The 27366-nt window shown below is 31.0% G+C and overlaps 2 protein-coding genes across 2 annotated transcripts; one reads left to right on the top strand and one right to left on the bottom strand.

Annotated features, from left to right (window-relative positions):
• The first annotated feature begins 3345 nt into the window (after positions 1 to 3345).
• On the top strand, positions 3346 to 3921 carry LOC124943959 (protein ZW2-like). The gene has a single exon (XM_047484412.1). The coding sequence runs from the start codon at positions 3346 to 3348 to the stop codon at positions 3919 to 3921; it is 576 nt and encodes a 191-aa protein (XP_047340368.1).
• Positions 3922 to 20126: 16205 nt separating this feature from the next.
• LOC124942578 (protein RAE1-like) lies at positions 20127 to 26991 on the bottom strand. The gene is made up of 12 exons (XM_047483109.1): positions 26869 to 26991; positions 25417 to 25535; positions 25210 to 25300; positions 25010 to 25096; positions 23922 to 23999; positions 23647 to 23840; positions 22801 to 22942; positions 22194 to 22274; positions 21576 to 21704; positions 20899 to 20976; positions 20648 to 20719; positions 20127 to 20544 (listed from the first exon to the last, which is right to left on the bottom strand). Exons 3-12 carry the CDS (start codon positions 25264 to 25266, stop codon positions 20413 to 20415), a joined length of 1050 nt encoding a protein of 349 aa, XP_047339065.1. The 5' UTR covers positions 25267 to 25300; positions 25417 to 25535; positions 26869 to 26991; the 3' UTR covers positions 20127 to 20412.
• Positions 26992 to 27366: the final 375 nt, after the last annotated feature.

Genomic DNA, 27366 nt, shown 5'->3' on the forward strand with positions numbered 1-27366 from the left:
ATACACGACAAATGTCAATTGATGAGTTGCAAAACTCATTATTTGTTCATGAACATAAGTTCAAAAGACAAAAAAAAAACATGCCTAAGTGCAATTGTCAAGAGATAGAGGAAGAGGTTGTCAAGAGATAGAGGAAGAGGTAGAGTGTCAAGAGATAGAGGAAGAGGTACAATACCTAGAAATAAGGATCTAGTATAATTGTCACAAACTTGGACATTATCAAGCTGAGTGTCCATCATAGGAAGATAAGGCAAATTATGCAGAATTTAACGAAGAAAAAGAAATGTTATTGATGGCTTATGTAGACAATCAAGAGACTGAAGTATCCGAGCTAGAACCAAGGGAATCATGGTTCTTAGACTCCGGTTGCTCTAATCATATGTGTGAACACAAAAATTGATTTTCTCATCTAGACCAAAGTTTCAATAATAATGTCAAGCTTGGAAATGGATCAAGACTTACAATTAGTGGCAAAGAAAGTATAAGGATGCAGATTGTAACCCAAAAACTAACAATTTTTGGAGTTTTTTTTTATGTTCCAGACCTCAAAAACATAGTCAGAAGTGCTTCTTCTATCGTCAAGATCTTCAGCATAATCTCTATTTATAAAGCCAACCAAATTTCCTTCCATTCCTCTGTTATACAGAATGCCAATATCCAACATATCCTTTATGTATCTAATCACCTTCTTAGCTGCATTCAAAATGAATTTATGTAGTAGGTCTTTTCATGTATAGACTAATCAAGTCAACTGCATTGATTACATATTTTTTTTTTTAAATAATAATAAAGTCTCAAATTACATACTTCAATAATTATAATATATCCTTTGAAAATTTTGACTTTTTAATTAACTTAATTTTGTGTATGTGTATATTAAAATATGTTTATTATAAAAATATAATGAAAACTTATCAAATAAATAAATACAAATAAACATGTTATTTTATAAATTTATAAAATTAAGATAATCATATGTTACAAGTTTATTTATGGGTTTTAAAAAAATTATAATATCATAATTTTGTTTATTGTATGATATTTTATAAATTTATATTAAAAATTAAATATAATATATATATATATATATGATCGTTAATAAATCATTTATTTATTTTTTATCTATGTCTAATAATATTATTCATCAGCTACAAAAAAATATATGTTTATTATACAAATATAATAAAAACTTATGAAAATTAAAAAATAAATAAAAACAATAAACATTTAATTTTATAAATTGATAAAATCATAATTTAAAAAAATATATAATATTTTATGAATTTGTATTGAAAATCATAAAAATAATGTAAAAATATATATGATTGGGTCAAACAAATTAGATTATATATATCCTCTCAATTTTTTAATTTATATATATATATATATATATATATATATATATATATATATATATATATATATATATATATATATATATATATATATATATATATATATACTATTCACAACTATCAAATATTATATATTAAAAATTGTTTAATATAATAAAATTTATCAAAATAAAAATAAATAAACATGTTATTTTATAAATTTATAATATCATAATTTTGTTTATTTTATGTTAGTAAGGTTATATTAAAAGTTAAATATAATATATAAGTTTGTTAATAAATCATTTAATATTTTTTAAAATTATATTATTTATTACGGCTAAAATATTTCTAGATATTAAAAACTGTTAATTATAATATATTATCTCATTTTTTTATTTATATTTTTGTATTTTTATTTGTTCACCTATCAAATCTTATATGTTAAAAAAGATTTAATATAATAAAATGGATCAAAATAAAAATAAATAAATAAATATATTATTTTATAAATTTATAATATCATAATTTTTTATTTTATGTTATCTATAAGTTTATATTAAAAATTAAATATAATAATGATTGTTCATAAATAATTTAATATTTTTTTTAATATTTATCTCTATATAATTATATTTTTCATCATCTTACAAAAGTTATACATATTAAAAATAGTTAGTTATAGTATATTATCTCATTATTTATTTATATTTTACGGCGGTGCATTTATATATTAAAAAATGTTTAATATAAAAATATAATAAAATTTATCAAAATAAAAATAAATAAACATGTTATTTTATAAATTAACTTAATTATAATATCATAAATTTATTTATTTAATAAGTTTAATAAATCATTTAATCTTTTTTTTAAATTCGTGTTTTTGTATAGTTGTATTACTTATTATCGCTAAACATATTAGTACGTACATATTAAAAAAATTAATTATAATATAGGGATTCTATAATATATTACCTCATTTCATTTATCGTTATTTTTTAATTTATAATATCATAATTTTGTTTATTTTATGTTATTTTATAATATCATAATTTATAATAAAAAAAATTATAATATATTATCTTATTAATTTTTATTTACATTTTAATGTGTTGCTGTCTATTATTGTACGTTTTCACCGCTATCAAATCTTATATATTAAAAATATTTAATATAAAAATATAATAAAATTTATTAAAATAAAAATGAATAAACATTTCATTTTATAAATTATAATATCATAATTTTGTTTATTTTATGTTAATTTATAAGTTTATTATAAAATTTTCAATATAATACATATGATTGTTAATAAATTATATAATTTTTTTAACTTATTGTCTTTGTATAATTATTCATCACAGTTAAAAAAACACATATTAAAAATTGTTAATTATAATTTATACTATCTCTTTTTTTATTTATATTTTACAAGTCGGTTCACCACTTTCAAATTTTATATATTTATTATAAAAGTATAATTAAAACTTATCCAAAAACTAATTGTTTTTATAAAAATAGTTAATTTGTTATGATTAATAACATTTTATATTTAAAATTATAAATATATATATATATATATATATATATATATATATATATATATATATATATATAAAAGTTTAATCTTCCTTTTGATGTATTAAATTTATCTTTTTTATACCTATATTATAGAGAAAGAAATATAAAAAAAAAAATTGTAAACATTCTCTTATGAATTTTGTTTAAGATTTTATTTGTATTTTTTATCTCAATTCTTTCATGCTAGCTGACAAGTGTCATGTAAAAATAGATGAGGTGTAATCGAATATCTTTTCATCGTCATCCATAGTAAATTATGCCTATAAGTTTGAAATACTCTATTAACCAACATCGCATTTCTAAGATGACTAACAATGAGACCGAGTCTTTTCCTTCTTTCTTTCGTAGTTGGATGTCTCGTCAACAAGAATTTCGGGAGGAGCTTGTCAATTCCATATTATCATATGAAAGGGATTGTCCCGAGTCAATGACTCAGGACGAATTAAACAGCAGAGATCAAAGAATTAATGATCTTCTTTCTAGGGTTCGACTTCATTATCTCCAATACTTCGAAACCAAGGGTAGATTCATCGAATCCGATGTTTACTCTGTTCTATCTTCCCGTTGGCTCTCAACCTACGAACGTGTCCTTCTATGGATAGGCGGTTTCAAGCCCGGTCTAATATTTCGAGTTGTGCCCAACGCGAATCTTAACCTAACACCGGAACAAGAAAGGAGAATAGGGGCGGTTCGGGAGGAGATAAAGGCTGATGAGACGTGGTTGACTGAAGAACACAATCGGATCCAGCGGGAAGCTCCGGTGGCGGTGGCGCCGCATGTTATAGAGGCGGCACGGAGTGGGAGATTAGGGACCGAGGGAGAGAGGGTAATGAATACGTTGCAATCGTCTTTCGCCACACTGGTGGCATGTGCTGATCGTGTAAGGGTTAAGGCCACGACCAAGGTGATTGATATTCTGAATCCTATTCAAACGCTTAAGTTTTATATGGCAATGGCTACTCATCAACTTAGGATGAGACAAATAGGTTTGCGTCGTGGCTAAAGTCCTATTTAGGTCCTAGCTAGAGTAAACTATCTTCAAGTATTATCAAATAAATGAAGGAGTACTGTAATATCATGTAATTATATATTATTATCATAAGCTTATTTTATGTTAATCACTCTAAAAAAATGTGCATATGTCTCTATCCATTTATAATATTCACAACCGCTTAAAAAGATGTAGATCATTCTAACCGCTAAAAATATTATATATTAAAAAATGTTTATTATAACAATATAATGAAAACATGTGAAAAAACAAAATAAAAAAAAACAATAGATTATAATGTTTTGGAAATGAGGAACTCATCCTTTTACTTAAAAATATATACTCTAATTAATTAAAAATATTATATATATATATGAATGACATGACACAAACAATATTGATATATTAAATAATAAATAAATAAATTTTATTTAATTATAATATTTATCACCGCTAAAATATGTGTTTTTATATAATTATAATATAACCGCTAAAAAGAGGATATGCATTAGATATAAAAAAGGATGTGTTCTATCTAGAAGATGTACATTATAATTAATATACTATCAGTTAAAAAATTATATTATTAAAAAATATTTATTATATAAATATAATGAAAACTCATAAAAAAAAATAAAAGACTCTAATGTTTTGAAATTGAGAAACATTCTTTAACTAAAAATATATACTCTAATTAATGAGATTAATATTTTTTTAATAATTATAACTATCACTAGTAAAAAAAGACCTTTACCGACGGTTTTTCCCGAAGATTTTGTAAACCTCTCCTAAATACTCCCGAGAGGAACAAATCCTTCGGGAATAAAAATAGATTCCGAGTGGGGTGTAAAACCTTCGGGTTTATTCATTATTACCGAAAGTTCTACAAAGAACTTTCGGTTTTTACCTTCCCAAAAAACCCAAAAAAATTCTAAGTGTTGGATGTGGGTTATTTGCGAAGGTTTTTGGAAAAACCTTCGGTTTTGAAATCCCTTGGTTTTTAATTGCGAAGGTTATTCAAAGACCCTTCGGTTTTGCCTTTTTTGAAAATTTCATTTCCAAAAGTTTTACAAAGAACCTTCGGTTTTGCTCATTAAAAAAAATTCAAATTTTTGAAATTGTTTTTTCCGAAGGTTTTTTAATAAACCCTCGATTTTGACTAATATCAAAACCGAAAGTTTTATGAAAACCTTCGGCCTCAACCTCTATAAATACAAACCCTAACCCTTCTCTTTTTCATTCCGCTCATCTCTCCTTTCTCTCTCTTCCGCCGCCGCCGCCTGCCTCCTCCAAGCCGCGGGTTCTTCTCCTCTCTTCAGGTAATTTGTTTGATTTGGTTTTTTTTGTTTTGTTTATTGTAAGTTTTAGATTTCTTAAGTTTATATATATATTATAGATCTTGATTTATGTTAGTTTACGTTATTTTGTTTGATTAATATATATATACATATATCTGAAATGCATTTAGGATATGGGTGATTCGACGACATGAAAGAGACTTCGGCGTACACCGGAGAAACTGCATCCGTGTTACCAGAATCTGATAACACAATCAGAAATTGCGGCACGTGAGGAAGAGGTCAGAAAGATGACGCTGGAAATGAAACAAATCCGATTAAGGGATGCCGAAAGAGGTCGTTTGCTCAGTGAAATCAAAGCGGACCGGGCCGAAATGTCTCAGAGATTAGAGAATCTCGAACAGGAACTTGTCTTGTTGAGGAGTCGACTGAATCAACCACCCCCTCCTTCCACCCCATCTAATAATTAATTTTTAGATTTATTATGGATTTATTATGGGTTTATGACAATTAATATTTAATTTTATGCGTTATGTTTTAATATTTATGAATTATTGTTATTATGTTTTTTTGGTTTGGTTTAATATGTTTTAAATAATTATGTTTTTGTTGACTTTTCACCTTTTTTAAAAAAAAACTGTATCGCTAAAACCGAAGGTTTATTTGAAAACCTTCGGTTTTGACCCATTTTTTTTTAAATCTTGAGGTAAAAACCGAAGGCTTTCAAATAAACCTTCGGTTTTGTCCTCACATTAAAAAAATCTGATTTTTTTCTAAGTATGGGGAAGGGTAAAAACCGAAGGTTTTCAAATAAACCTTCGGTTTTGTCCTCACATTAAAAAAATCTGTTTTTTTTCTAAGTATGGGGAAGGGTAAAAACCGAAGGTTTTCAAATAAACCTTCGGTTTTGTCCTCACATTAAAAAAATCTGATTTTTTTCTAAGTATGGGGAAGGGTAAAAACCGAAGGTTTTCAAATAAACCTTCGGTTTTGTCCTCACATTAAAAAAATCTGTTTTTTTCTAAGTATGGGGAAGGGTAAAAACCGAAGGTTTTCAAATAAACCTTCGGTTTTGTCCTCACATTAAAAAATCTGATTTTTTTCTAAGTATGGGGAAGGGTAAAAACCGAAGGTTTTCAAATAAACCTTCGGTTTTGTCCTCACATTAAAAAAATCTGATTTTTTTCTAAGTATGGGGAAGTGTAAAAACCGAAGGTTTTCAAATAAACCTTCGGTTTTGTCCTCACATTAAAAAAATCTGATTTTTTTCTAAGTATGGGGAAGGGTAAAAACCGAAGGTTTTCAAATAAACCTTCGGTTTTGTCCTCACATTAAAAAAATCTGATTTTTTTCTAAGTATGGGGAAGGGTAAAAACCGAAGGTTTTCAAATAAACCTTCGGTTTTGTCCTCACATTAAAAAAATCTGATTTTTTTCTAAGTATGGGGAAGGGTAAAAACCGAAGGTTTTCAAATAAACCTTCGGTTTTGTCCTCACATTAAAAAAATCTGATTTTTTTCTAAGTATGGGGAAGGGTAAAAACCGAATGTTTTCAAATAAACCTTCGGTTTTTTCCTCACATTAAAAAAATCTGATTTTTTTCTAAGTATGGGGAAGGGTAAAAACCGAAGGTTTTCAAATAAACCTTCGGTTTTGTCCTCACATTAAAAAAATCTGATTTTTTTCTAAGTATGGGGAAGAGTAAAAACCGAAGGTTTTCAAATAAACCTTCGGTTTTGTCCTCACATTAAAAAAATCTGATTTTTTTCTAAGTATGGGGAAGGGTAAAAACCGAAGGTTTTCAAATAAACCTTCGGTTTTGTCCTCACATTAAAAAAATCTGATTTTTTTTTTCTAAGTATGGGGAAGGGTAAAAACCGAAGGTTTTCAAATAAACCTTCGGTTTTGTCCTCACATTAAAAAAATCTGATTTTTTTCTAAGTATGGGGAAGGGTAAAAACCGAAGGTTTTCAAATAAACCTTCGGTTTTGTCCTCACATTAAAAAAATCTGATTTTTTTCTAAGTATGGGGAAGGGTAAAAACCGAAGGTTTATTCAAAACCTTCACAAATACCAATAAAAACCGAAAGTTAATAGTATAACTTTCGGTTTTACCACTACCTAATTTGTTAAATTATTTTGTTTTAAACCTACTAATCTAGACCCTTAACTAATATAATCAAGTGTGTGTTATATTTTGAAAATGAAGATTGTGTTTGATGTTAAAATCTTTATGATTGTGTTTGATTATATAAAGAAGTGTATATGTATGTTTGTGTTTGATGATCATATGAATGTGTACAAAATTTGATCATATAGATTTTGTAATGTTTTAAGGATATCAAATAAGTTAGAATAATGACCTTCAAAGTCATTAGAAGGTTAAAGACCTATTAATTTAGCAATTTTTGAAATTGTAATTCCGAAAGTTAATTGTATAACTTTCGGAAATAACCATCAAAACCGAAAGTTATACAATTAACTTTCGTTTTTATCTAATTAGATTAAATTGTACACCTTTCAAAACCGAGAGATGTAGACATATCTCTCGGAATTTAATTGATCAAAACCGAGAGGTTTATTCAAAACCTTCACAAATACCAATAAAAACAGAAAGTTATATTATTAACTTTCGGTTTTACCACTACCTAATTTGTTAAATTATTTTGTTTTAAACCTACTAATCTAGACTCTTAACTAATATAATCAAGTGTGTGTTATATTTTGAAAATGAAGATTGTGTTTGATGTTAAAATCTTTATGATTGTGTTTGATTATATAAAGAAGTATATATGTATGTTTGTGTTTGATGATCATATGAATGTGTACAAAATTTGATCATATAGATTTTGTAATGTTTTAAGGATATCAAATAAGTTAGAATAATGACCTTCAAAGTCATTAGAAGGTTAAAGACCTATTAATTTAGCAATTTTTGAAATTGTAATTCCGAAAGTTAATTGTATAACTTTCGGAAATAACCATCAAAACCGAAAGTTATACAATTAACTTTCGTTTTTATCTAATTAAATTAAATTGTACACCTTTCAAAACCGAGAGATGTAGACATATCTCTCGGAATTTAATTGATCAAAACCGAGAGATATATGATTAACTCTCGGAAATTAATCAAATGATCAAAACCGAGAGATATATGATTAACTCTCGGAAATTAATCAAATGATCAAAACCGAGAGGTAATCATATAACTCTCGGAAATTAATAGTCAAAAACCGAGAGTTATATGATTAACTCTCGGAAATGACCTTTAAAAAAACATAACCCGCTTTTTTTCCTTTCTTTTTCCCCGTTTTTTTTCTCCCTGATTTCTCTCTCCCGTTCGCTCTTCTTCCGCGCCGCCTCCTGCCCAGCCGCGTCCTCCATTCTTCAATCGAAGACGAAGCCGCGCTGCCCTCCTCCGATTGACGCCGCCGCGCTGCCCTCCTCCGATTGACGCCGCCGCAGGTTGAAGAAGCCTTTCCTCCGCCAAGTCGCTGCCTCCGCTCGGATCGAAGACGCCGTTCGCTGCCCACGCTTGGATCGACGACGCCGGTGATTGAAGACTGCCCCCGTCGATTGAAGACAGTCGCCGCCTGCTGCCACCGCCTCTTGCCGCCCTACAAAGGTTAGTTTATTTTTTAGGTTTAAGTTATATTTTCTTAATTTTAGGTTAAATTTGTTTCATTTTAGGTTATATTAGGTTGATTTTGGTTAGTTTATGTTATATTAGTTTGATTTTAGTTAGATTCATGATTTTGTAGTTTGATTTTAGGTTTTTTGTTTGATATTAGGTTATTTGTTTGATTTTAGGTTATTTGTTTGATTTTAGGTTATATTTGTTTGATTGGGTTGAAAATTTGGTTGATTTTGGTTAGTTTAGGTGATATTAGTTTGATTTTAGTTTGATTCATGATTTTGTAGTTTAATTTTAAGTCTTTTGTTTGATATTAGGTTATTTGTTTGATTAGGTTGAAAATATGGTTGGTTTGGGTTAGTTTAGGTTTTTTAATTTGATATATGTATGATTGGGATTTAGTTTTGGATTGTTGAATTTTGTTTTTGGATTAATTATATTGAATTGGTTGTTGGATTTGGTTTTAGGTTATATTGAGTTTGGTTGTATGATTTTGTTAGATAATGTTAGATTAGGTTGAAAATATGTTTGATTTTGGTTAGTTTAGGTTTTGGATTGATTATTTTCTTGGATTGATTTGATATATGTTATGTTGAATGTTTGTTGGTTTGATTGTTGTTTAATTGATGTTTGATTTAGGTTAATTATGATTGAAGTTTAGGTTAGAATTTTAGGGTTTAGGGTTTTGGTTAGATTAAAGTTTGATTGGAGTTTGATTTGGTTAGATTTATTGGTTTGAATATTTGGTTATATTAATGTTGGTTATTGTTTTTAGGTTTGGATTAGAAATTTCAGCCGCCCGCTGCCCGCCCGTCGATCTACATCCGCTGCTCTTCTTCGTCGCTCTGTTTGTGCAAGGTTAGTTCTTGTTGGTTTATTATATGGTTAGGTTAGTTTCATGTTAGATTTATGTTAGATTTTCATGTTAGATTTAAGTCGAGATTTATGTTTGATTTGAAGTATGTTAGATTAGGTATTATGTTTGATTTATGTTAGATTATGTTAGATTAGGTTTGAAATGTGTATGAAATTAACGTGTTGAATTATAATTTATTGTTTTGAAATATGTATGAATGAAATAATGTTAGAATATATGTATGTTAGATTTAAGTTAGATTTATGTTAGGTTTTATTATTGTTTGTTTATGTGGAATTTTGGTTGGATAATGATAGATTAGTTAGAAATTATGTTAACATTATGTAAGCCTAATTAATTTAGACAAATTTAAGTAATTAATAATGCGGGTTGTTTTCCATTTTATTAGAAATATGGAAGTACCCGATAAAAGCTGAATGACCTTACGTCGAGATCATCCAGATTACGAGGAAGGTGTTGACAAATTCCTCGAGTATGCTGTTAGGAATACATCCCGACACACCGTGAAATGTCCCTGCGTGAAATGCTTGAACACGCCGTTTATGGAAATAGACGAAGTGAAGACTTACCTCATCGTTTATGGAATAAATATTCATTATGAGTATTGGTATTTTCATGGAGAAAAGATATGTACTACTCAAGTGGTTAATGAAGATGTCGATGAAGATGCCGATGACTACGATGATGATGACGACGATGATCAGTCGGAGGATGCCGTGCCGGAATTCAACGATCCGAGACAGGAGATGAATAATACAGTTAATGAACAGGTCAACGAAGAACGTTATATGCGCGAATTTATAAACGATATGTTCCCCAACGTTAATGACGTCCCGAGCAACGATGAACCAGTCGAAGATGCGCAAAGATTTTATAAATTACTTGATGATTCCAGACGACCATTGTATGAAGGTGCTCGAACAACGAAATCATCGGCACTACTGAAACTACTTCACATAAAAAATGTATGTCAATGGACGAATTCTTCGTTCGATATGTTGCTGCGTCTGCTTAAAGACTACATATTACCGATTGACGCTCAATTGCCAAACTCATACTACGAAAGTAAAAAATTCATTACTGATATCGGGCTTAAATATGACAAGATAGACGCATGTAAGAACAACTGTATGCTATTTTGGAAGGACGACATAAATGAAGATTCTTGCAGAGTTTGCGGTCTTTCAAGATGGAAAGTCGACCAAACAAGTGGGATAGTTCGGGAGAAGCAAAACGGGAAATTCATTCCAAAAAAAGTGTTGAGATATTTCCCTTTAATACCAAGACTGCAAAGACTATACATGTCCTCAAAAACGGCTCCAATGATGAGATGGCATAAAGAAGGAAGAGTTGACAGTGATACTATGAGACACCCCGCTGATTCCTTAACTTGGAAGACGTTTGATGAAAATTATACAGATTTTGCTTCAGAAACCCGAAACGTAAGACTTGGTTTATCAAGCGATGGATTTCAACCATTTGCAAATGGGAAAAAATCATACAGTGTTTGGCCGGTAATTCTCGTCCCTTATAATGTGTCACCCACGACTTGCATGATTCTAGCAATTTCATTTTATCTATGTTAATTCCGGGTCCAAAGAGTCCGGGAGATGCAATTGACATATTTCTCCAGCCATTGATCGATGAGTTGCATGAACTGTGGCAAACAGGAGTGAGAACGTTTGATGCACACACCTCGCAATACTTTAACATGCGAGCTGCGTTGTTGTGGACCATTAACGATTTTCCCGCATACGCGAATTTATCAGGCTGGAGTACGAAAGGTAAATTCGCTTGTCCTTGTTGTAACAACGACACAGTATCTCTTCGATTGGTTCATGGTTCCAAACAATGTTACTTGGGTCATAGACGCTTCCTTCCACCGAAGCACAAATACAGAAGGGATAAAGAGTCGTTTGATGGTCGAACTGATTATAGAGATCCCCCTAGATTGTTAACGGGGCAAGAAAGTTATGAGCAAGCACAAGACCTAGAAGACATCATTCTTAGTGCGGATATGAGCAAGAGAACCAAGATATATCATGAAACGCGGGGAGACAATTGGAACAAACTTAGCATTTTCTTCCGTCTACCTTATTGGAAATCGTTATTATTGAGACATAATTTGGATGTGATGCATATTGAGAAAAATATCTGTGATAGCGTGTTGGGAACAATAATGAATGTGAAAGAGAAGACTAAGGATGGTCCTAAAGCCCGTAAAGACTTAGAACTCTTAGGCATAAAATCATGGTTACATCCTATAAATGATGAAGGAGTTGTTCATTATCCAGAAGCGCCTTTCACTTTGACATCCTAAAATAAAATACGTCTTTGTAACTTCTTGAAAGATCTCAAGTTGCCTGATGGGTTCTGCTCAAATATCGGGGGTTGTGTAAATTTGGAAGAGAAAAAGCTTTCGGGATTAAAGAGTCATGATTGTCACATTTTGTTGGAATATCTAATTCCTTTAGCAACTCGTGGATTGCTTCCAGAGTATGTGTATGATGCGTTAGTAAATTTGTCTCGTTTCTTTCGGTTGTTGTGCTTCAAAGAGTTGATTCAAGAGGACCTGGAACAATTGTACATGGATATTACATTGACACTTTGCATATTTGAAATGATTTTTCCGTCGTCAATCTTCGACATCATGATGCATCTCCCGGTTCACTTGTCATTTGAGGCTTTGCTTGGAGGACCTGTTCAGTATCGATGGATGTATCCGTTTGAACATTACATGGGTACAATGAAAAGATATTTGCGGAATAATAACCACCCCGAAGCCTCTATAAGCGAGAGCTATCTTGTTAACGAAAGTATTAGTTTATGTGCCAGGTATATGGAGGAACAAGATCAAGAAAATGCACAACCTGAAATCTCGGGCATTTCAATATTTGCATCATTGGAAGACCTATCTAACGGAAAAGTATACAACTTGGATTATATCGATCGAGTGACAGCTCATTCTTACATTTTGAAAAATTGTCCCGAAGCATAACCTTTTTACATGTAAGATTCAATGTTGCTGTTACTAATTAGCATTAAAGAGTGTTACTAATTAGCATTCGATCTATTTGCAGAGATTATAACAACGAGTCCAGTGGAGAAACGTTTGCCGCATATTTCAAGCATCGAGTGAGTAAATTACAAACCATATATCCTAACTCTTCTTATTCATATTAACAACTACATTTCGGATACATATATAGATCGCCCATTTAGCAGAAATTAACGACATATCAAGAGACCTCAAGATCTTAGGAGAAGGTCCAAGTATGTACTCGTCTATGTATGTTTGGTGTAAAGTAAACGGATTCAAATTCTGTACAGAAAAACACGACGAAGGTTTGACAACTCAAAATAGTGGGGTGGTTGTTGAGGGGTACAACGGATCTGAAACTATGTCATACTACGGAGTTTTGACGGATATAATCGAAGTACAATACTATTCTCACAAACGAGTTGTTTTATTCAAGTGTAAGTGGTTTGATACACACTCGGGGGAACTAGGAGTGAAAGTGGATAAATATGGCTTCGTAAGTGTAAATGTAAACCGAATTTTGAAAACCCAAAGTCAAGACCCGTATATATTGGCGAGTCAAGCAAAACAAGTATTCTACGCCCCTGATATGTCAGCCCGACCCGGTTGGAAGATTGTGACAAAAATAAAACCGCGGTTTACAAACATATAGTTCAGATTAATTAATTAGGTAGATTTAATTATGTTTTTAACTTTATATTCATTTTTATTACTACTTTATTTCAATTATTCACTCAATTTTATTAATGGTGTGAATTAAGAATGTCTGAAGGTCCTAAAACAACTTGGAAGAGTATGAGGAAGACACCCAAGAAATTGGATAAAAGCTACCAAAACCTACTTGCTCAATCCGAGTCGTTAAAACTTCGAGGATCGTCTTCTAGAGACCAACCACCGATTGATGTGGCCCTGATAGCTACTACGCCTCCCCGAACAGACGAGGCGGAAGACGATGATGAGTTCCAAGAGTTTATAGAGAGCACATTCGCTGATGTGATGCCTAGCGATGATTTTGAAGACGAGGGTCTTGAGGAGCCTATCGAGGAGCAGGATGACGAGGAGGAGCACGGGACCACTCCCGACCCATCATCGACAGGTATTTCGTTTACAAATTAGTTAGTGTTTCAATTGATTGACATATTTAATTATGATTTTGATAATTTTGAAGAATCTTCTGCCCACAAGAGACGGGGGAAGAACAAGAATATTGCGCTGTCTAAGAGGGTAGCGGGGACGAGGATCCCTCTAACGTTTAGAGAGAAGGATGGGAGGTCAGGCGGTACAGATGTGGGAAGAACACGGTGGTCTAGACATGTGGGGTTGATTATCCGGGACCCCGCAGCCGTCTCACACCGTCTTCTCAAGTGGAAGGCTTTAAGTGCAGACCAATTGGATTCACTGTGGACTGCAATCAAGGTTAATAATTATTACTTGATTATACATTACGTCATTAAATAATTATTTTTAACATTTGGATGTTATTTTTTTCAGGATCCGTTCGAAGCGACTAATGGTGACATTGAGTCTTTTCGAAAGACGGGGTTGGGACACGCCAATCAGATATGGGATAGATGGCGGTCGGATTTGAACAAGAATTATATCCGCGTCCACAAAGGAGACGAGGCGGCGGTACTGGCTAATCCTCCACCAGACTACGATCGAGATGATTGGGAGTTTGTGTGTCGCAACCATTTCTTCACAGAAACGTTTAAGGTACGGTTTCATAATTCAAATAAAAGTTGATATTAATTAATATAACTTCATTTGTTATTTCAAATACAGAGACACAGTTCTACAAATATTAAGAACCGGAAGAATCTGAAATTCCCGCATCGAACGGGAAGTAGACCGTCTGCACAAATTGAAGACGAGTTGGTAAGTACATTATTTGTAATAACTTAATATAAAGATTGTTATTAATTATATAAATCATTTATTTCAACAGGCGATTGAAATGGGACGGCCACCGTCTGTAATTGAAGTATTCAAGAGGACCCGTACACCAAAACCGACACAAGAAAACCCAACACCCGTCCCGGACGAACACGTGCAAGAGAAAATTGTAAGTGAATTGAATATGCCTAGTTTTTTATTATAGAAATGATATTTTATTTGAATTGTGCAGGCTGAGATGGAAGAGGTTGTTAGTAACGAACCGGGAATATCGGATTTTGAATTGACGGAGAGGGTGTTCGGACAACAAAAACACGGGGTAGTGTTCGGAATGGGATTAGGCGTCCGGCCCACACACTTTCGTGAGGATCGTCGTAGTGGAAACAGTTCACAGCGAAACAATGAGCGATTGTTAGAAGAGAATCAAATAATGAAGCTCAAGCTGGAGGAACTGGAGAAGAGAGATGAAGAAAGAAGGCGCAAAATGGAAGAATTGCAATCGGAAAAGCAAGAAATTGTGGAAAGAATGGAGAGGGAGAAGTTAGAGATTACCGCAAAAATGGAGAGGGAGAAGTCAGAGATGAACGCAAGAATGGAGAGAATCGAATTATATATGAGGCAACAACCACCTCCTCCCCCCACAAGCTAAGGTTGTTTCGATTCAAAACATGTTTTCATTATTGGTTGAATTTATAACAGATTGTTCGGAATATTAGTTTGGTTTCGAATTTTGTAATGTTCATGATCAATTAATGTGATCGTTTAATATATGTTGCATTTCTTTTATCATTAATATATTGGTTTGGCTGAACAGGTTTTGGTTGCGAGCAAAATAATCCGCACATTTTTAAAAATTTAGGGGAAAAAACCGAAAGTAATATTGAAATCTCTCGGTTTTTCTCTTTTTGGAAAAACGAGAGATAACCCGAGAGTTATATGACAAACCCTCGGTTTTTACCCAAAAGAGGAAAACCAAGAGTTATTACAAAACTTTCGGTTTTCTTCTTCGAGTAAAAACCGAGAGTTTTCATATAACTTTCGGTTTTCTTGAAAAGGAGAAAACCGAGAGTTATTGGAAAACTCTCGGTTTTTACCCAAAGAGGAAAACCGAAAGTTTTGTAAATAACTTTCGGTTTTTACCCGAAGAGGAAAACCGAAAGTTTTGTAAATAACTTTCGGTTTTCCCACATAGAGAAAAACCGAAAGTTCTTTGCAAAACCCTCGGTTTTTCCACACAGAGAAAAACCGAAAGTTATTTGTAAAAAGAGGAAAACCGAAAGGTCTTTGTAAAACCCTCGGTTTTTCCACAAAGAGAAAAACCGAAAGGTCTTTGTAAAACCCTCGGTTTTCCACAAAAAGAAAAACCTGAAAGTTTTCATATAACTCTCGGTTTTTCTCTTTATAGAAGTCCCGAGAGAGTCAATACCGAGGGATGGCGAGAGTAATTAAAACCTTCGGTAAAGTGTCTTCACCGAAAGTTATAGGGTCAAAACCGAGAGTTTTAACTCTCGGTTTTGACCCCTTTTTCACCAGTATATATATATATATATATATATATATATATATATATATATATATATATATATATATATATATATATATATATATATATATATATATATATATATATATATCATGACTCAGTCAAAATTAATATATTGAATTTATAATAAATATTGTAATTAAATTGACATATACATATTTTAGTGATATACATTTACTGTCTAATTATAATATTAATTTAAAAGAGGTATATGTATCTATCAAATTATAACATTCATAAACTAAAAAAAAATGTATATGTATAACTAATTAATTATATTCACACCCTTAAAGATGTATATGTGATCAAATTATAAAAATATAATGAAAACTTATAAAAAAAAGTTTAAAAAAAAGAGAAAAAAAAAACATTATAATGTTTTAAAAATGAGAAACTAATCTGGTATCATTTTACTTTTACAAATATATTCAAATTAATCACAGCACTCGACCCGACAATCCGAACATTTTAAAAATTAAGCATCATTATATATATATATATATATTAGTTAGTTAAAAAATTGAATTTCTATTTTTAAAATGTTCTGCGTTTATCAAATTTGGTGTTGAATTAAAAATATAAAGTGTTATTAGCCTAGTTGGTTAAAATGTTGTATTTCTTTTGTTGGGTTGTAAGTTCGAAACATACATATAATATTTTTAATTTTATTTTTAATCATTTTAAGTTTATGAGTAGGTCAACCCACAATCCGACCCAATTATCTATTTACTCTCACAAATATATTCAAATTAAACACAGCTCTCGACCCGGCAATCCGGACACTTTAAAAATTAAGAATCATTATATATATATATATATATATATATATATATATATATATATATATTAGTTAAAAAGTTGAACTTATATTTTTTAAGATGTCTCGCGTTAATCAAATTTTGTGTTGAATTTAAATTACAAAGTGTTAATAGTTTAGTTGGTTAAAGAGTTGTACTTATTTTATTAGGTTGCAAATTCGAAACATGCATATAACATTTTTTTATTTTTTTTTAACCGTTTTAAGTTTATGGGTAGGTCAACCCACAATCTGACCCAAGTAACCATTTACTCTCACAAACATTCAACCCATAATCCGACTCAAATATTTATTTACTCTGAAAAATATATCTAAATTAGTCACAGCTCTCGACCCAGTAATTCAGACACTTTAAAAATTAAGTATCATTATATATAGATAACTCAGTCATATATAAAATAAATAAGGTAATAAAGATAAAATATTTCTTGTATGAGCATCTTCATAATAATAATAATAATAATAATAATAATAATAAATTGTTGTATAAATTTAAAATTATAATTATTATCATTTCTAAAATTAATAAAAATAATCAAGGTTACAAAAAAATTTCCGGACATTAACTCGGTTTTATTAGATAGTCAGCCCGAATTCAAATTCAAATTTTTAAGTCAATACTAATCAATTCCTTCATCAACTTCTCTCATAGTCGCTAAATTTTGCACTCAAAATTCTCTAGCAACACTTATACCTCAGCATATAATGGTGCGTCAATAATTTGTGTTTTGTTATTAATGTGAAATAAATATTGTTCTTAACAACTTAAAGGCAATGTAACTCTAATAATACGTAGTAAAATAGTTTTTCATTCTTGAGACAAGTTAATTTAGAATTAATATGGTTACAACTATTGTCTTAATTATTCATTGTGAATAGAACTTATAATTGACTAAATCTATAAAAAGAAGAACCATAAGAAAAATTGGACATCTTATTCTCTTAAACAATTTTATTAATATCAATTTTAATCATCAATAGTTATTACTTATTGTCCAACTCTAATACTTATTGTCCAACTCTAATAGACTTCAAAAAGGTGTTTGTAGTCTTATTTCGTAACAATTACACACGTAAATACACATAAATATTGTATCAATATATTAAAAATGATAATATAAATAATAAATATATTATTTAATAAAATGAAAAAAAAAATTCTCGTTTGTTTAGCATAGAAAACTACTACAACTTCAACTTCATTTTTCTTTTCTTGTTCATCTAGTCAAGAATTCATTTTGGAGAATGTGGGTCTTCATTAGACTTATATGGAAGTATATATTCAAAGATTGATGCATTTATCGATTTCATTGTCGTATTCTTATGAATATCTAGAATGTCCTATTTAAATACAAGAAAACGATAAACAATATTATTATGTACATATTAAAAAAATATACAATCAAGTGTTTTTTGTCCAACTTTTACTTTTTAGGTAATGGTACAACTACCTTAGTTGACACTTCCACATTCGTAAGTATTCATATGATGATTTTATTTAATGTCATAACCCATATGGACTTTTATCTAGCTTCTTTCGTGAAATCTTATTTAAAAGATAATTAATTATCAAAATAGTTTCTTCACACATGTTATGTGGTAGACCAAAACTTAATATAAGTGAATTCATCATTTTTTTAATGTTCTATTTTTCCTCTTAGTCGTACTGTTTTGTTGAAAAGAATAAGGTGTTGTCGTCTCATGTAGCACATAACTCGATAAAAGGTGATTCATATTCACCTCCTCTATCACTTTTTTAATACCTTAATCTCTTTATCAAGTTGGTTTTCAACCTCATTTTTATAAAGAGTGAATTTCTCTATGAATTCATCTTTACTTTTAAGAATATACACATAACAATATTTTATGTTATCATCAATAAAAGTAATAAACTATTTGTCTCCACCACGTATTGGTGTTCCTTTTAAATCACATACGTCTGTATGAATTAAATCAAGTGGTCTATTATTTCTTTCAACATTTTGAAATGATGATCTCGTCAATTTTGCTTCAACACAAATTTCACACTTGTGTTTCTTATTTATTTTGAATGTAGGTATACTCTTTAGTTTTATTAATTGATGCATTGAATCATAATTAATATGACATATCCTACCATCCATAAAATAGAAGTGTTATTCTTTTCATTCATACTTTGCTTAAATGTCATTAAATTTAGCTTAAAGTAGCATAACCTATATCCACAAACATTACACCCTTGGATAAAATAATGTTATCCAACTCAATCACAATTCTAAAATCATATTTAAAAGAGAACCGAATATCAAAATTTTCTAGATCTCCGGAACATACAACATGTTGTGATTTTCTTTTTCCTGTTTTTGAGAATTTTTAATGAGATGACGTTAAGTCGTTTTTCCTAAAAACAAATAAAAAATAGCATACAACAGGTTAGTCAAAGTTAGGTTTTTCCCTAAATAAAATATTAACATCACTTTTCTTTCACATGTATGTCGGAAGTGGCATAATTCCCCATGAACAGCTTTTCACCATTCCTCATTTCTTCGAGGCTTATAAATACTTCTTTGTTGGAGCAAACATGTCTTATAGCTCTTGTGTCAATTCATCATTTTTGTGAATTAGACCCTACCAAGTTAACCACATATATCACCACACATAGATCATATCTGACAATCATTTAGTTAAGTTAGCCTCTAAAATTATCCTCAGATTCTTCCAATCGAAAGATCTATGGCTCATGCCATTGCAATTGAAACACTATCCCGTGAACTTTTTAAAAATTTCGCCTTTAAGATGAAAATTGTGAATTTTGACAAAAGAATTGTGTTTTTTCTTGTCTTTATAATGTTCTACCACATTTGTTTTAGCCACATGTTGACTAAAATATTTTTTAGAGGCGCTTTTATTTTAATCTTTAATGCGTAGACCAACCGTTAATTCTTCTATGTTCATCTCATTTCGCTTGTGCTTAAGATAGTTTTTGAAATCGTTTCAAGATTGGTGACCGCTTCTCAATAGTAGTTGTCACTTGGAAAATTTCTCCCAAATAAATATTAACATTTGCAAGTTTCTGAATTGAATACATTTGAACATTTGAGACAAAACAAGAAACATGATGAGTTTAAAAGCAAAAGTATAACTTTATTTCATATAGATAGAAAAAAACAATTATGTAGTCTTTACATTTTGCTGTACGCACTAATAACAAGCCATAAGAAACTGCTTAGAGCCGCCAACAAATAACAACTAGGACTAAAACAAATACATAAACACAAAACAAATACATAACAACAAAACACTAATATATATCTTACATCCCTCAGAGATTTTGATTTTTGATTTTTTAACAAAAGGGCTGATGCTCATGGAATATCGATTAATGTCATTTGTTGTATTAACAGCCCAAAACAAAAGTTCGAGTTATCGTCTACCACTAACTCCACTCCTGGGCTTGGCTTTCACCTCAGCCTCCTGGGGCGAGTGTAGGAAAATAGATGTCTTTGCAGTTGCGGGATTATGGTTTTCTGCACCCTTACTCCAATCATAACAGACCTGCAAACAACAACAACAAAATCTTAGTTTGGGGTGTTTTTTTTTTAAGAATACTAGGATTGAATAGATTATAGAACAGAGGAATAGCTATCAGAAGACATACTGCGTAGGCGAATATTGAACCATCATTGTTGAAAGCACTGGATGGAATAGGTTGACTGCACCTCGCCATAGCCTAACCATAGGTTAAAAGTATATATATAAACAAACACACTTGAATGGGGATATACTACCACAAATATTGTGTCTTTTATGTTGGGAGTTCAATCTTCTATTTATTGCGCATATAAACAAAACATTTAAAACAAGAGATTTAGGATCAGATTTCAACAACTACTGTAGGCATATATATACCTTAAGTCTCTGTTTGCTGTCTTTGTCCCAAAAGTTAAATGCACCATCAGATCCAGCAGTTGCAAATGTTTGATGTACCTATTTACAAGGGATAATTAGTAATTGTAAAAAGATTCATCCCTCAAAGTGCTTCATTTCGTATCAGGACTTTGCAAAGTTCTCAATGTTAAGGAATGAACTCTATTTAAAAATTATAATCTGACGGGAGAAACATGTTAAGTAATGAACTATATTTAACAGAGATGATTTTCCAAATGTGATATTAGGCAATTGCTAATATTACAAGAAATTTCGGTGTCAAATTAATCAATAGTTATCTTGAAAGTATAAGATAACATTTTAGAACCTATCAAAGTCAATATCCTAACTAAACATGATTAAAATGTTTGCTTCAAATTGGTAACTATGTATAAAACATAAACTAAAATTATAAGATATCTCATATCCTTTCATTTCAAGTTCAAGCATCACTAGTTAATAAATGCTCCAAAGTTGGAAATGATAAGGCATTAGCCAAAAACGGTGTTCAGGAATGACACAACAATCCATTATCGAGAGGACTTGCCAGTTATTATAGATGAGAAAATATAATAACAAAGCAACAAACAAACATTTGAGTGTTGATTATAGTCAAATTCAAGCAGGAAAAATAGTAGGTGTAAAGGATCGAGCGTTACAGGGTGGAAGTTCAACGAATTGACGGCATAGATCTCATTCCCCTCTCTGTGGCATTTGAAAGTAAAGTTTTTACTTTGTTGTGCCTCGTCGAGATGATGTACACCAACTCTTCCTTCAATTGAACCAACCTAGGGAAAAACGTGCAAGTGATGTTAATTGGTAAGAACAAAAATCTTAAGAAACTCAAAAACAATACTATGGATAAGTCAACAACATTCCTTCAGAGATTAAGAAGACATAAAATCAAATATTTTTCAGAAAATGTGTTTCAAAATTGAAGAGTCAAACCATATATTACACAAAGAATAAGTTAGGTGTTTACTGCTATATATTCACATACAAAGGATGGACTACTCTAATTAGGCATCATCAAGTGTGCTTACATATACATTCTATATACTATATAATGAAGTTAAATTCTTAGACTTCATTGAAGAAAGATATATTTCATTCGCAATTGATAATGCGATATAAAAAAACCAAACTTTCTTTTTAACAGAAACCATTCCCAATGCACTGGTCACCAGCAAGCTTGGTATTATAAAGGAAAAGAACATATAAGTAGTCTACAGATAAAAGAAAGAATGTTGATATGAAATAAGGAGCAAAATACAAACCAGGAAGCCTTGCTGATCAGGAAATGCAGCAACACACCTCGTCTGATACTTCAGGGGGGAAACGATTCTCTTAAACTCAGCCTGACACACAGTATAGTCATATTAATATCCAATCTCATCTGTACTTTGCAGTTGACTGTTATAGGACTGTTTGACCACTCTAACAGACCATATCGATAAGTAAAATCAGTGGAAACATATTATTCAAATAGACAATAAATCAAGAATCTTCATAGAAATATCAGTGCAACACAAAAGCAGTCTGCAACTAGAGAGGATACAAGCTTGATTTAGATTCTAATGCTTCAACTAGAAGAAATGTGAAACTTGTGTTTTTATGATGATTAATTTCTCTCAAATCCACAATGATATAAAAAAAAGTAAGTCATTTAAATTGTTCAGACAATAGTAACTGAAAATTATGAAGTTTGGAATTCTAAGATCTCTCAAGACAACACTGTCATTCTTAACATTGCTACATACTTGAGCAAGAAGATCACATACTGCAAAAACTGAAAATGAGAAATCATCAGGTCATAGTATAAATAATAAGGTCAAACACCTTAAGCTTCACTATAAAACTGTGTATCAAACACGAAAAGAATACCTGAGGATTCTGCAAATTGAAAACAATGAGGTTCCTATCTGCAGTGCCAACCACCATGAGTGGGTGCTTCACAGAAAGTGTATAGCATCGTTCCGGAAGTTGCTGGGTATGAACTGGAGTTGATTGTCTCAAATCCCAATACCTGGAAAGAATGTTAAGACAATAACTGAGGCCTTTAACAGGAATACTGTCATTAAAGAAAGAAAATTGAGACTTCATTCCTAAATTATAGTCAATTTTACAGAATAACTCCAAATACTATGTTTCTAACATTCTAACATAAAATTGTTTATAGCCAAATATGAAATAGCCACAAATAGAATAATAATAATAATAAAGCCAATAGAGAATGAAAGCCATGTTTCAAGGTAAGCTCTTGTGAAATTAAATAGTAGCCTATAATTGTTAGCATGTATGAATCAATTACTTATTCATATAGGAGCACTAGTACTTCTAAAGACTAGCTTCCAGAAACGGGATTTCAAACAGAAAGACATCAGGCATATTTGGTTAAAACTCATTTATAATTAGACATCTTTAAATCGGAATATTTCATATCTTTATGAAGGAAGCTAAGAAGTACTCTTATTTTTAAATCATAGTACTATAGAAAATCAAATATAAGATAATTACTGTTAAGATGCAGAGAGCATAAAGCATTGCTTGAACTCTTTTGATGCATATATAAACGCTATGACAATGAATTGCTGGAGTCCAAAGAACATAAACAAGTTGGTAATCAGCAGGGAGAGTATAATACAATCCAAGGAAAATGACTAAATATGTTTTGGAACAACAAAACACTTAGATCTAACAAATGAGATTTTTCAAAGAATAAATCGTTACCTCACAGTTTTATCCCAACTTCCGCTGACTAACAGGCTCATTTCTGGGATCCAAGCAACTTCTTTGACAGGTGCATCATGCATGGCCACTGTTACTGGTTGGCCTCCAGAGAGTAGGGGCCACATTTTAACTTGATTGTCACAGCCTCCTGAGAAAACGGTGGTTCCATCATCCTTCCAAGTTGAGCAGAGTACCTGCAAAAGGAAAATAATATTTTTTAGGTTACAAAGTCAAACTGGAAAATGGTCTGAGAAGGCCTAAAAAGGATACCATACCGGTTTATCATGCGACATTGATGCCTTAGGCACACTTCCAATTGTGGTCCCTGTCTTCATTATCTCCCAACATCGCACCTATGTTAGCTCACCAGAAAAGGAACTGACATACATTAGTACATCATTAATGGTCTGATGAAAAGATATTGAAAAGTGAACATATTCTATAAAAAATATTTTTTTATCTACATACAGGAAAATACTTTCTGGATAGATTTGAATGAGCTGAGTACTCAGGAATTCAATGTCTTTGATGAAACAATAACAAGCGAAGACTCCCATACGGTATCCCACTTTATCTAGAGACTGTAAGCAACATTAAGGTTGAGATCTTCATGAAGGAAATTCAGAGTTCATCTAAAATATTATACTAAAAGTGCTTTCATCTCATTATGACATTAATTTTTAACATTGCAAAGGTGACAATACAGGGATTAAATTTGGGAAAGTAAATATTCTTTCCAGTGCCATATCATGGAAAAATAATTCACCGTTTTCCACAGATACATTAATTTGAAAGCTATAATAGAACACAATCTTTCAGGTCAAACTATATGAATCTACAACACTATATTTCTTATTGGGATCCTTAGTCCTTGAGATGGGTTGTAAAGTGCTAATGAAGTGGCATCTGTTGCAATAAATCTCAGGATCAAACCATAGGGTTTAATGAAGATTATAGTTTTATATACCTGATTTAAGGAAAAAAGAATCTCAAAGTTTATTAACAATCCAAACAATATCCAATAAAAATAACCTCCAGAAATATGAGCAGAGTTGGGTCCTTGGTATGTTTCTCAGAACTCAGAAGATACCTTCTGCCAGGTACCTCTTTTTTCTTTTGATTGTTTGATTCTTTGTTTACTCTTTGAAAGACACTCTCTTTAGCAACCTTAATTATAAAATTTATGACTTGTCTAAAAGACACTAATATAAATAAATAAAATACTGTGAATAGATAGTATCAATTCCTACTCTTCTCCTTTAGGACTACATATAGGAAATGTTTATTCATCCACAATAGAGAATTAGAGATTTCTCAAGTGTAATTCTTCAAGAAGGAAAATGCATAAACCAGGCCAACTAACCTGATTATCCCAAGAGCTTGCAACGAGAAAATTTGCCTTAGGACTGAAACAAATACTTGATACAGAATCACCTGGAGGTTGTGCCACCTACAACAGTTTTATAAAATGTACAGCAATTACCACAAGGAGTGGTGATCCAAATTGTAAAATTGTAAGAAAAACTAGTATAATCAATGTAGTCTCAATTTAGATGATTATACCTCAGAGGACTTATTAGGATTCGTGTTCGCAGAGGAGGAAGCACCAAAGGTAGCCATTTAAGAAGCTAAAGAGAGTTGTTCACCAATAAAACTGATAATGTTTGCAGATTTAAAGTGGATTAGAAGTTAGAACTAACAGAAGTAAGATTAAAGTATATGATAAACAAACAAGCTAGTAGTGCACTTGTAAAGAAGATTCTAGGATACCTGAGGAGAGTTTGAACAAGGAAGGAGAGGCAGCAAAAGCTCAAGATGTGGATCAGTTGAAGTCAAAAGGCACCAGAGCGGGTTTGACAGCTTCTCACGATGAAGGTCTTTTTTGAGTACTTCTCACATACAAACAAGATTATTTTGTGCTGATTCATATCAGATACTCAACTATAACTAATGTCAAACAAATGGAAGAAATTTATATGCCTGACATTGTAATGAGAAGTTTGACATATAGTCATTTTTAACACCCTAAATCGCGAGTCAATCCTAATTTCGCACAAATAATTGTAATAATCATATAAAAGTTACATATGGCTAGTACAACATTCTGATAGCAATTTCCTTTACTTCGTCCTTTACATACTGTTGATTTCTCAAAATAATTACATGCAGATCTCCATAAATTCAACATCTTTTCTTTTGTAGAGATGGACATCAACAGGGCTGGGCCTTAACATGAAACCATCATGCTAACGCACTAATGGTGTCATGCTGCTAACAATAAAAATAAGTGTAGCCTTGTCCTATTTGGATTCAACACTTTTTAGAACTATATAAGGTTTGTTACAAAAGAGAAGGAACTGTATAAACAAGAGGTATGATATATATCTTCCAATTAATTGTAGAGCATAAAGTGATGCCATTTTAACTAAGCATGTCATTAAAACTACAACAAGACACGAATATCACATCTTACTACACAAAACATAACAAATTTATGTCAAGTCAAAGCATTATTTGAGAAAAGTTACACAAACAAAAAGAAAAACATTAGAGAGTAAAAAATTTAGTAATTGAAAATGAATGTATTTAAACGCAAAAAGAAACGTAATTTGAAGATGAAGATCTTTGAATAATTGTATGACATTCGCAGGGTCGGTCCCAAGGATTAGAGTACCTTAAACTACATACTATACTAACTATAAGTTGTAAAAAAGAATATAATATGTGAAACAAATCAAATATGCAAGTGTAGTAACTACTAGGTCATATCAAAAATAGAAATATAATAAGTTTTAAGCCAAAAGATAACAACAAAAAACAAATCATCTGTTATGGTGTTTTATAAATAGTAATATCCAATTCAACATAAACAACTTCTCCTTGCCAATTGATATCATCACCAATCCTTAATCTCTCGTGTGAAATTGTTACCTAATAAAATTAATCATTAATTAAACAAGATATCAAGACTCGAGATACAAATATGGAATTAAACTAAAGGAATTCTTAAAGTAACTTGTTAAAGTAAGTAAGTAAGTAAGAATTAGATTAAGTATGCAAAATGTATTAATTTGAATATGAGCAGCAGAAGCAGCATTATGAGTCGGGAGAGGTTAGGGCATAAATCCTATTCTGCTCGTATGTGATCAATTCACAGGTTAGGGACGGTCTAGGTTATAGATTTCAGAAAGAAGAAATAAAGTACTAAGTACACGAACTAACCTGGGCGAATGGTCGTCGGCTGGTCGGAGGACCGGCAGTACTCGTCTTTAGAGAGACAAGAGTACAGGGAAGAGGGAGCCGAGGTCGGAGGGAAAGGAAATTTCTTTACTTTTTTCTTTTTGTGGAAATGGAAATAGAAATGGGCTGTTTATCTTCTATTTGGGCCTAATAAATTAATTTCTCATTTTTTTATAGGTATGGTCCGGGCCCATAATATTACCCGTAGATCTCGTTTGAAGTCCGAAGTCCGAACCGGGTGAAATAAACAATTGCATTGTAGTTTATTAGTTACTTTAATTTAATAAATTATGAAATTTTAATTAATTTAAGAGTTTATTTTTATTTGTAATTGATGCAACAAAAAACTGAGATTTTAATTAATTTTCAAACAATAAACACAAGAAGGGAACATCCATTTTCTTATTTCAGTCTAAACCAATTGCTCACATTTTGTTATATATGTATTTGTACTATAAATTCAAAAACTCACACAAATGA

The sequence above is a fragment of the Impatiens glandulifera genome, chromosome 6 (assembly GCF_907164915.1).
Source record: "Impatiens glandulifera chromosome 6, dImpGla2.1, whole genome shotgun sequence".
Classification (NCBI taxonomy): Eukaryota; Viridiplantae; Streptophyta; class Magnoliopsida; order Ericales; family Balsaminaceae; genus Impatiens; species Impatiens glandulifera.

Excerpts from the sequence above, each read along its gene's own strand:
- LOC124942578 (XM_047483109.1), bottom strand. The coding sequence starts at position 25,266 with ATGGCTACCTTTGGTGCTTCCTCCTCTGCGAACACGAATCCTAATAAG. Across the intron at positions 25,097-25,209 it reads ATCCTAATAAGTCCTCTGAG|GTGGCACAACCTCCAGGTGA; the intron begins GTATAATCATCT and ends AAACTGTTGTAG. Across the intron at positions 20,545-20,647 it reads GTTCAATATTCGCCTACGCA|GTCTGTTATGATTGGAGTAA; the intron begins GTATGTCTTCTG and ends TGTTGTTTGCAG.
- LOC124943959 (XM_047484412.1), top strand. The coding sequence starts at position 3,346 with ATGACTCAGGACGAATTAAACAGCAGAGATCAAAGAATTAATGATCTT.